At 48.9% G+C, this 10,561-nt stretch overlaps 1 protein-coding gene across 4 annotated transcripts in view; it reads left to right on the top strand.

Annotated features, from left to right (window-relative positions):
- The first annotated feature begins 9,560 nt into the window (after positions 1–9,560).
- The window catches only part of LOC144372078 (uncharacterized), a 161,591-nt gene continuing 160,590 nt past the window's right edge, over positions 9,561–10,561 (top strand). For all 4 annotated transcript variants that reach the window (XM_078035494.1, XM_078035493.1, XM_078035495.1 and 1 more), the window contains exon 1: positions 9,561–9,772. In XM_078035494.1, coding sequence (XP_077891620.1) covers positions 9,731–9,772 — 42 coding nt within the window. In that variant the 5' untranslated portion in view covers positions 9,561–9,730. The remainder of the gene's footprint in view (positions 9,773–10,561) is intronic.

Raw genomic sequence — 10,561 nt, 5'->3', positions numbered from 1 at the left:
GTCTACATGACACCTCTTATCTTCCCACAGTTCTTAGATGTTGGTTCTTTCTCTCCCTGTCTCCCTCCCCCTCAGCCTCTCTCCCTCTCCCTCTCCTCCTTTCCCTCTCCATCTCCCCCTCTCCCCCTCTACCTCTCCCTTCTCCTCCCCCACTCATGTGCATGTCTCCCTTTCCCTTTCCCTGTCTCTCTCTCCCTTGTTGCCCCCTTTTTCTCTCTCTCTTTCCCTCTCCCTCTCCATCTCCCTCTCCCTCTCCATCTCCCTCTCCCTCTCCATCTCCATCTCCCTCTCCCTCTCCATCTCCCTCTCCCTCTCCATCTCCCTCTCCCTGTCTCCCTCATCTCCCTCTCCCTCTCCCTCTCCCTCTTCTCCCTCTCCCTCTCCCTATCTTGCTTTGCTTTCATGTTTTGGAAGCTGAGACATTCTTTGCTCAGTGGAGTCCAGTATGTTAATGAGATCATCAAAGCTCTTCCTCATTTGTGTCCCACCATTTTGTGTCTCCATCTCTTTCTGCCTTGTCCCCTCTGCTCCTGCCTGTTCTCTGTCTTCCCATGAAAGCCCTTGGCAGGTTAGTCGTGGTTGTTTGAGGGGTTCCTGGTCTGAGGGTCCCAGCATCCCTCCTGGTGGGAATCTAGTGTCCGTGCTTGCTCCTCTCTCAGGCCTTTGCCTTTTAGTCTGCCTTGTAACTCTAGCACTGGGGAAGGGAGCTCCTGGAAATAGGCCTTGGGGAGTGTCCAGGAGTGGGAGGCAAGCTTTTTGTGGCCCCTCCAGCGGGTCCCTGTCTCCTGAGCCTGCATCCTGAGCTGGGAATGTCCCCAGTGCTTCTCCCTGTTGCCCTCTTAGGTGGAACAGCAGGACTCAGGGTGCTGGAGCTGGGTGCCTGCCTTCCCCCAGGTGACACAGGCTCTGGTGATTCCCAGTTGTTCAGACTCTGATAAAGCAGTTTCTCTAGAGGGCAGCCTTTTTAGGAACAGAATGCTCTGGCGTATGTCAGAAAGGTCCAGAAACATGAGGAACCTGGAGACAGTCTCAGTGGGAACACTGAACTCCTGCAGGTGAAACCCACAAAGGTGGAGGGCGCCTGTGATCTGGCGGTGGTTCTGAGTTTTTCTTTTTCTTTTTTCTGTTTCTTTCTTTCTTTTCTTTTTTTTTTTTTTTTTTTTTTTTTTTTTGGTGCTGGGGGTTAAACTCAGGACTTCACTCTGCAGAACAAGCTCGGCCCACTGGGTTCCCTCCCTGGAGTTTTCAATATTCAACTTGCCTACTGAGCCTCCAGAAATCCATCAATTACAACCTGCCTTTGCCAAGACTAGTATACACATTTTCATAGCAGCTTTGTTTATAGACAAGAACTGGAAACAGTGTAGATGTCTATCAGCAGGTGAGTGGATGCAGACTCCCCAGGCCCACCTTAAGAGACAGTTGATCACTCAAAAATAGGAAAGGGTGAGCTATTGGCACTTAACCTTGATGATGCTCAAAATAATTATGTTGAAAGAAGCCAGATTTAAAAAAAAAAATAAAACATGCTGTATGATTCCGTTTATTGAAACTTCTAGAAAGTATATAGTAACAAAAAGCAGATCAGGGGTCACCTGGAGATGTGAAGGGGGATGGTGGAGGTGTGAAGGGATTGCAGAGAGGCAGGAGGAAACTTTTAGGGTGATAGACATGTTGTTTATATTGATTGTGGTGCCCTCACAGCTGATGCATAGTATTGGAAGTCAGCAGAGTGTGCTTGAAATGTGCAGGTTGCTGCCCTTCATTGAAACTGTTTTTTGAAATTAGCTACAACCAACAGGGGACAGAGAAGCCCCCAAGTGGTCTCTTCCTTTACTGAAGACTATGATGTAGAAATTGATTGCAGAAGAAATCTCTTTCCTGTCCATGCAATGTTTTGAGCTTATCAGTGCTTACCTGCTGCATGGCTAAATCGATCCTGCTTCAAATGCTGGGCGAGATCTTCAGGGGTGTAAGTACCACATAGGCAACATGATGCTAAAGCGAGGTCTCTGCCCCCAGATGCAGGTCCCTTCCCTCATGCATCAATCCTTTGGGGATTCTAAGGCCTTTGGAAAGAAAGTTGAGGGGTCCCGGGAGCAAAGAGGGTTGGCGATGTGCCAAGGGATGAGTAGGAGGTGCGCACTGGGAGGAGGACACTGCACACGGGCCTCCACTGTGCACCCAGTGTTCCACGAGGCTGGTTCAGAGCCAGGGCTGCAGGCCAGGCACATCTGGGCACATTGCAGGTTCAGGGGCCTCTGCGGAGCCTAGAGAAGGGGATACTGGTGCTGAGCAGCATATATCAGGGAAATCGGTCGCCCCCACCTGACAGATCCCTTTCCAGGGCAGTCCTGGGGCCCTGCTGCAGGGACACCCAGTGAGGATGCTCGAGGAAACCTTTCTGTCCAGGAACGCGGTGGGGCTGGTGAGGGCTGGGGTCCTAGGGCGAGCTGGCTGCAGCTTTTTACCTGAAGTCCCCCTGTCCCGCCCCTTGATGATCCTCCTGGAGACGGGCCCCAAGTGACTTCTCCCTTGGCAGCCTTTGGGAGGCACCAAGGAACTGTCTGGGGCCCTGTCCCTGAGGGCGACAGGGCTTTCAGTGTTTGCTGACTTGAGTCTTGGGGAGTTTGTAAGGAGGACTCCAGCCCTCCACCTCTACCCACAGACATCCAATGGATGGCTAAAGGCAGAATTAGAAGGGCAGCATCTCTGCCTCAATATATGGCCCATCCATCCCCTTTGCCTGAGTCACCTTGGATTTGATACTGGACCCTGCTGGCTGCATCAGTGCCCACCAGCACAAGGAACAGGCAAAAAAAAAAAGAAAAGAAAAGAAAAGAAAGAAAAAGGAAAAAATAAAGAACTTTGATCAAACTGGGGAGAAGCAGCCAGAAGGCTTGGAAGAAGCCCCTGACCCACAGAAGTGGTTACAGTTTATAGAAACAAAACCCAAGTGATTTACATACGTGAATTTCCTTGGCCTGAAGAAAAGCAAAAATGGGAAAAACACAGAAAATGCCTAGGCAGATGGCCTGTGCCCAGGCCTGAGGAAGGGCGGGACCCATCTTAGCTTTTCTGGCTCCTGAGGTGGGCATGAGGTTGCAGCCCGTCTCTATTTTCAGCAGAAGGAAGTTGCTCTTAATTCAGAATCCAGACCCCCGCCCCCATGCAGTCTGTTTCATGTCCCAGGAACAAGGTCTGATTGATGTGCATCTGAGAGCCAAAGCAGGTGACAGCTCTCCTGAGAAGGCACCACCTGACCAATCCTGGGAAGATGGACAGACCTCACCTGGTCAGGACCACCTGCTTTGGCAGCTGTGCAAAGCCCAAGCCCTTGCCCTCATTCCCCTCTCTATAAAAGCTCCAAGTCATTGTCACTCCCTGAAGACAGGTGAAGGATGTGGGTCCCCCTGCCTTCCCTGTGTGGCTGCACTGATAAAAGTTCCTTTCCTGCTGGGCATGGTGGTGCATGCCTGTAATCCCAGAGATTCTCGGGAGGCTGAGGCAGGAGGATCACTTGAGGTCAACCTTGGTGATTTAGTGAGACCCTCAGCAACGTAGCAAGACCCCTTCTCAAAACAAGAATAAAAAAGATTGGGGTGTGCTCAGTGGTAAGGCACCCGGGTTCAATTCCTAGTCCTTTACCTGGAGCTGAAGCTGCCTGCCTCCTTTTCCTTTGCGGGTTAAAGCTTCCCCTGTGCATTCAGTCTCATTGGACTTGGAGTTACCATTGACCCAACTCAGAAGTTCCCATCTCTGGTATCTCCACCTCCTCTTGGTACTGGGGATTGGACCAGGGGCTCTGCCACTGAGCTACATCCTCAGCCCTTTTAATTCTTTATCTTAAGACAGTGCCTCAATAAGTTGCTAAACCTGGCCTCAAACCCACAATCCTCCTGCCTCAGCCTCCTGAGTCACTCTAGCACAGGTGGGTGGCACTGTGCTCGGCCTGTGGTTGCATTTGGATGCAGTCCAAGCTGCTGCAGTTTTGGGGAATGTTCTGTGGGCATCTATATAACAGTACCTGGATGGGGGTGCTTTCTGCAGGGGGCGCCAGACCCTCTTGCTGTTTTTTCTGTGGATGTCTGCCTGGCCTGCAGTGGGTTGGTCACAGGACATTCAGGAGAGATCTAGGGCACTGGGCAGTGCCCTCCATCCAGCAGGTGACCTGGCAGGAAGAGTCCTTGCAGCAGGAAAGTGGGGTGGCACTCTGTAGGTGAAAGCACAGAGCTCTCTGATGACTAGTGACTAACACAATGTGAAGCAGAAACATTTCATGAACTTCATGTTCAAGTACAAAGTTGGCTAGGATGACTGGGTGGCATTGCAATCTCCTGAAGGTCCTTCTTGGATTCATACAAAAAGAGAGAGCGAGGGACTAAGGGGCAAGAAGGAAACACAACTTTTTCAAACACTGAGATCTGGAGTTCAGCTCCTGCCATGTAGTCAGTGAATGAATGGATAATAGTTGTTTTTACAGGACCATGTGACCTGGGGCTGCTCGGCTTCCTGTGGGCCCTCAGCATCCCCATCTATAAAGCAGGGGTACAGACCAAGGGTGCTGTCAGCTTTCTGTTTCTGTGACAAAGCATCTGAGAGAATCCCCTTAAAAGGAATCAGGGTTTCTTTTGGCTCATGGATGCATAGGTCTCAGTCCATGGCACCTTAGCCCTGTTGCTTTGGGCCTGTGGCAGCACAGTAGGACATCCTGGCAGCTGGAGCACATGACAGAGGAGGCTGCTCATCTCTGGGTAACTGGGAAGAGGGTGGGTAGGACTGGGCTGGGTCCCAATATCCCCCTCAAGGTCACACCCCTAATGATCTCATTCCTTCCAGGAGGCCCCACCTACTAAAGTTTCCATTGTGTCCCAAGGGCCACAGGCTGGTGACCAAGCCTTTAGCACAAGGGCAATGGGGACATTTGACATCCAAACCACAATACCAAGTGATCATTAGCTGGGGGCTAACCCCTGGTCACCAGGCCAACCCCTACCCACAACCCAGGCCTGGGGAGATTGAGTGCATTCTGCAGGACACACACTGCAGGCAGCTGCCTCAGCCAATATGGAAGTCCTTAGCAGAGGCTCTTTTATTTCATGGGGGGTGGGGGGGTGTGGGGGGAGTGGTACCGGTGATTGATCTCAGAGATGCTTGACCACTGAACCCCATCCTCAGCCCAATTTTGAATTTGATTTAGGGTCAGGGTGTCACTGATTTGCTTAGTGCCTTGCCATTGCTAAGGCTGATTTTGAAATTTTTTATCCTCCTGCCTCAGCCTCCCGAGTTGCATGGTTTACAGGAGTGCACCACTGCGTTGGGCAAGGGGCTCCTTTTGGGCAGTGGGGTTTCCTTGGAGAGAAAGCTAACCCTGTCCTGGGGTCATCCCTGATTTGCCCACACAGCAGTGCTTTGTTACTTTTTCTTTTCTCTGGAGGGCAACTCAATTCATACCTAGTATACATAGCCCCACAGGTTCTCTGATTAAGAATAGTGCAGAGCTGGGGGGCAGTGGTGCATGCCTGTAATCCCAGCAACTCTGGAGGCTGAGGCTGGAGGATGGCATGTTTGACGCCAACCTTAGCCATTTAGTGAGGCTCTGAGCAACTCAGTGAGACTCTGTCTGTAATGAAGTATTTTAAAAAGGGCTGGGGATGTGGCTCAGTGGTAAAGCACCCCTTGGTTCAACCCCTGGTACCAAAAGAGAGAGAGAGAGAGAAGTGAAGAAATAAGGGGAAACAAAACTCAAGCTAAGATCTTAACCCTGCAAACGCAGCTGGTAGAGAAACGTGCTGACTTCAGGGCTATGAGAATTCACCTCACCAAGACTCAGTTAGCAAATGCTCTCCAAACCTGTCACCCTCAGGGCTGGGTGAGCTCCGCTGTAGAGCACTTGCCTAGCATGTGCAAGGCCCTTGGTTCAATGCCCAGTGCGGCAACAAAAAGAATTTCAAAACCCCATGTGATCCTCAGGTCCAGGGAGAGCAGTCAGAGAAGCTGTCTGCCCCTGAGACTGGGCCTGGGAGGACTCACTGGGAGGATGCCAGGGGGATCATCAAAGGTCCGGGGAATTGCCACCAGTGCGGCCAAAGTCACTCCTAGATGGCAAAATGAAACCTGTGAGCCACCTTTTCTGTGACTCTCAGGAATCCCTTCCACACCTCTGTCCTTAAAACAGGGAAGAGTAATAATGTCACTCAGTCCCTTTGTACTGCTGGGACCACAGTGGTCTTTAGAGGAGATCTCATGGCTGCCCTGGGTCACCCCCTGCTTCACATCCCCTTGGTGACCAGTGGTCTCTTCCCACCTGAATGCTGTCCAGACCCGACTCCTGGGGTGCAAGCCTTCCCCTCCACCCTCCACGAGTGCTCACCAGCTGCCCTAGGGCATGGGAGGCTGTGACCCAGGCTTGGGTAGGGCTTCCCCCTTAGCTAGAGCAGTCCTGAAAGCCCCAGGCTGCAGCCCCAGCCTGGAAGTGGCTGCCTGGAACAGAGCAGGAGGTTGCTCCCTGTGGCCCTTCTGGTCCCTCTCTTCCTCCTGTTGAAGGAGCATGTGAGGAATGGCTTGTCCTTAAGCCTGTGCAGAAGCTTCCAAAGAAACCGCTTCAAAGCTCTGGAGCAGGGGAGGGGGTTGAAAGGTTTGGAGATGGAGCCATCTGAGAAGAAATGGCAGAACTTCAGAGATGAACAAGAGAGCAGGAGTTCCAAGCTTCTTTCGATGGAGTTTCTAACAAAACAGGATGTTGGCTTGCAGGAGCCAGATGCAAGCCAGGCTCAGATGACCCCATGGAGTACCATCAGGCGACCAATGGCCACTTCAAAACTGTATCGTAAAAGAGCTTCCAGTCCTGAAGCGCAAACTATGCCAGGAGCCTCCAGGCTAAGTGACAGAAGCAGACACACAATGACACATGGCCTGTGAACTCTCTCATGGAGAGTATAATACAGTTGTACCATAGAAGTAGAAAACATTATTGTGACCAATATTTTAATAATGATGATTATTATGATGGCCTTTCATGTTGGTTGTGATAATTGACAGCTGTCATTTTACAAATAATGTTGATCAAACGCTCCCTCTGGGCCATGCTCTAGGCCAGCCACTCTACCTGCCTTGCCTACCTGATCCTCACAGTGTCCCCAAGAAGCCAACACAACAAACCAGAAAGCACAATGTCCCTGCAAACAAGTGCAGGACCTAAGTCTTGAACCCAGACACAGAGACCAACCAAATTAAATGAAATATTTACTGGAATACTGGTAGAAATCTAGGAGAAGAGGCTGTGGCCTAGAAATGGGGAGGGTTGGCTTCAGTCCTCAAAACCCAAAGCTGTCAAGATGGTTCAATTGACCATCCACGTTAGAAACTACTCTCCAACGAAATATGCCCCAAACATTGTCAAAACAGAGGGACCAATTGGGAGGAAATGGCAACCTAGTAGAACAGGAGGCACGAGGAGAAACACAGATGAGCACTATGCATGGGAAGAGGTCACTGGAACACAGCTGGCAAGAAGGTGAACACAGGCTCAAATGATGTGTTTTATTTATTTTTTACCAAAATTAAGGATGTTGATAATATGTGCTGGGAGGGGATAGGAAGATAAGCTTTTTTCATACACTTTGGAGGCACATTTAACATTATCCATGAAACTTAAAAAATGCACGAATGCTATGCTCCCTACAACACAGAAATTCAGGTCTTGGGACGTGCCCTGGGAAGCTCCCAGAAGGAAGTTCATTTCAATGCTGTGTTAAATTATAAGACATGTACAATGCAATGGCCATTGGCAGGAAGTCTGTGGCCACAGTGAATAAGGAGGCACGTGCTGACTGCAAGTTCTTAGGACCTGTGGGTGGAAAGAAGACCCTGGACCACATGTTTCACCTGTGGGACACAGTCACAGCCCTGAACATAGGCTGGTCCAGCGGCACTGTGCATCTCTTCAGATCCACACAGTGTGGAAACCGCAGCCATCACTTGGCTGTAGGGACAGTAGCTGAGGTGATTTTCTTTTCTGAGAGATAGGGGACCACGGGTGACTCCCTAATAGACAGATGACCAGAGGCACCTCTGGGGAGAGTCTGGGCCAGGAGGTGATGGGAGAAGAGGAATTCGATCATCTGTTTCCATTTTTCTGTGATTTGGTTCAAGTGGTAAAGTGGTGCTATTTATTAATTAATGGATCAAATAGGTTCATCATTATTTTAGAGTACAATTAGGTGCCTTCAAACTTTAGGCTACATGGGCACATTTGAGAACGGTTCCAGCCATTCTCTCATCCTTTGGGTCATTCCCCTCCTATGTCCTGTGAGACATTTTCTATGTGAGGCTTTAAGAAGAAGAAGAAGAAGAGAATATTTTGTAAAGAAAACCTTATGATCTGTGCATTATAAAATTGAATGGGTTCATTCAGAAATCAGAAGTTCTATTGAAAGCTATTTGCATGAGGCAAATAAAACTTATTTTTAGGCATCCTGGTGAAGACAAGGTTTTATCTTTATGTCTCATGTCTGTGTTTTCCTTTTATTTGTTAGAATGAAATTCATAGGTTGGCAGACCATTCTATCAGATGTGTACCTAGATGACATTTCAATTACCCACTTATACATGGTAGACATTTTGTACATGAACACTGCCTTTCTGCAACTTTTTTTAAAACAGGACTGGGCTCAGGAGCCCAAATACCAATGTTAGCTGGAACATGTTCTCCAGTTTGGCCTATCTGTCAGTATTCCCTGAAGTCATCTGTTCCATGAGCTTCGTTACTCCTGCTCCCTCACCAGCTTTCATAGAAACCACATGCTGTCTATGAGTCAGAGACACCAATCTCACAACATAGCATTCTTTGAGTATCCAAAGTCCCACTTTTCACTTCGCCATGCCTGACATTGTCGGTAATATTTATCGGCAAATGTGAGATTTGCAAAGATCCAATTCTATGTGCTCCTTTCTCAAAGAGCCTTAGGCAGGGCTATAGCATACATAAATATGAAGGAAAGGCCTAGTTTTTAAAATGTCATCCATTGAACAGTTGACACATGTCTGAGATATTTTTTATTTTGGAGAAGGTATTATTTAATAGGGAATTCCAACAGCTACATGATAGTGAAATGAGAAGTCTTGCATCCATTTTATTCTTTGTGATGATTTTGATGAGTAAGGATAAGATACTTCCTTGTTCCAATAAAGATGTTGCCCACTTCTGTTAATGGATGCACCGTGTCACCCACTACTTGCATATCTGCATGTTGTGCTTGACATTACCATCGTACTTGGCAGGTGGCAGAAAGTCAATACTGAAGTTAACCTCTTGTGTTCTAGCAGCTGTGCTGCAGATCCTTGGTGTGCCACCTTCTGCAATCCATGCTGCTCTGTTCATGTTCCTATTGACTTCCTGGTGATGAGCATCATGGTCTCTTGGTCTTGAGAATGGCCAAGCATTTCTCTGTGAATGTGAAATATGGGCATGTGTAAGGCTTCAGGGAGGAGGGATCATTGATCATGTACTCTAACCAATGTGCCCGTTTAATGACCTGTTTTTCTTCTTGGGTTTTAAGGGAGACACTGCCCTCAAACACTCTGTGCAGCTGGGAATGCAGGCTTCTGCTTCACCTTGAAGGAAGCATTCATGAATCCTTTCCAGAAGACATGAGAAGAGAGAGTGAGCCTCTGGTATCATGCAGGTTCCTTGCATTGCCCATGGGCTAGAGGAGAGAAGAGTTGCTTCATGAGATTTGATCCCCTTTTTCCTGAAAAGTTCCACACGGAGGTGAGTTTCCAGCATGTTTAGACATCATTTCAGACATCTTTGTTGATGGAAGTGAATCACACCCCCGATGATGTGGAAGAGCTAAAGATGGGTTTACTATGAATTTTCTATTTCATTTCTCAGGGCCTGAGTCAAGCCAGCCATTGTGCTGTCAGCGCATGAGCTGCTGGTCAAATGTGAGGAAGTGGTTTTGCTTTATGAAAACACCACCCTGATTCAGTGAGCCAGAGGCAGCCTGGAGTCCCTGTTTTCCTGTAAAGGCAGATTGCTGTGGATGGCCTCTGGCCTCGTCATGCAGCCCTGCTCAGAGTAGGGGATTGAGGGTCCAGGCAGATCCCAGTTCCTTTTGACCTTTATTGCCATTGGGCCACCCCAGGGTCCTTGGACTCTACCTGGTCTTCTGGCCTGGGTCAGGGGATGTGAGGTTTGGAATCCCCCTCTGTGGCAAGATCCCAGGCCCCCTAGCCACTTGAGGGCAGCAAATCCTTCCCTAATTGTGTTAGAGGGGGAGGATATTCCCGCCCATCCTCATCCATGCTCATCCCACATTTTGTAGCTTGACACCTGAGGACCTTTATTCATTGACTTATGCTAAGATGAGTCAATCAGCAGTCTCCCAAGGGTTTACATTGTGGTAATTGACACCGAACATCTGTTTTGTAATTAAACCATTTTGGAGGACACAGTTGAGTGACATTAAGCATGTTTATGTTGGTGTATAGGCGTCACCACCATGCATCTCCAGAACTCACGTGGACATACTCTTGCCATCTATGCTGAATTCTAGTG

The sequence above is a fragment of the Ictidomys tridecemlineatus genome, chromosome Y (assembly GCF_052094955.1).
Source record: "Ictidomys tridecemlineatus isolate mIctTri1 chromosome Y, mIctTri1.hap1, whole genome shotgun sequence".
Taxonomy (NCBI): Eukaryota; Metazoa; Chordata; class Mammalia; order Rodentia; family Sciuridae; genus Ictidomys; species Ictidomys tridecemlineatus.
This window is presented reverse-complemented; position numbering and strand designations above follow the sequence as displayed.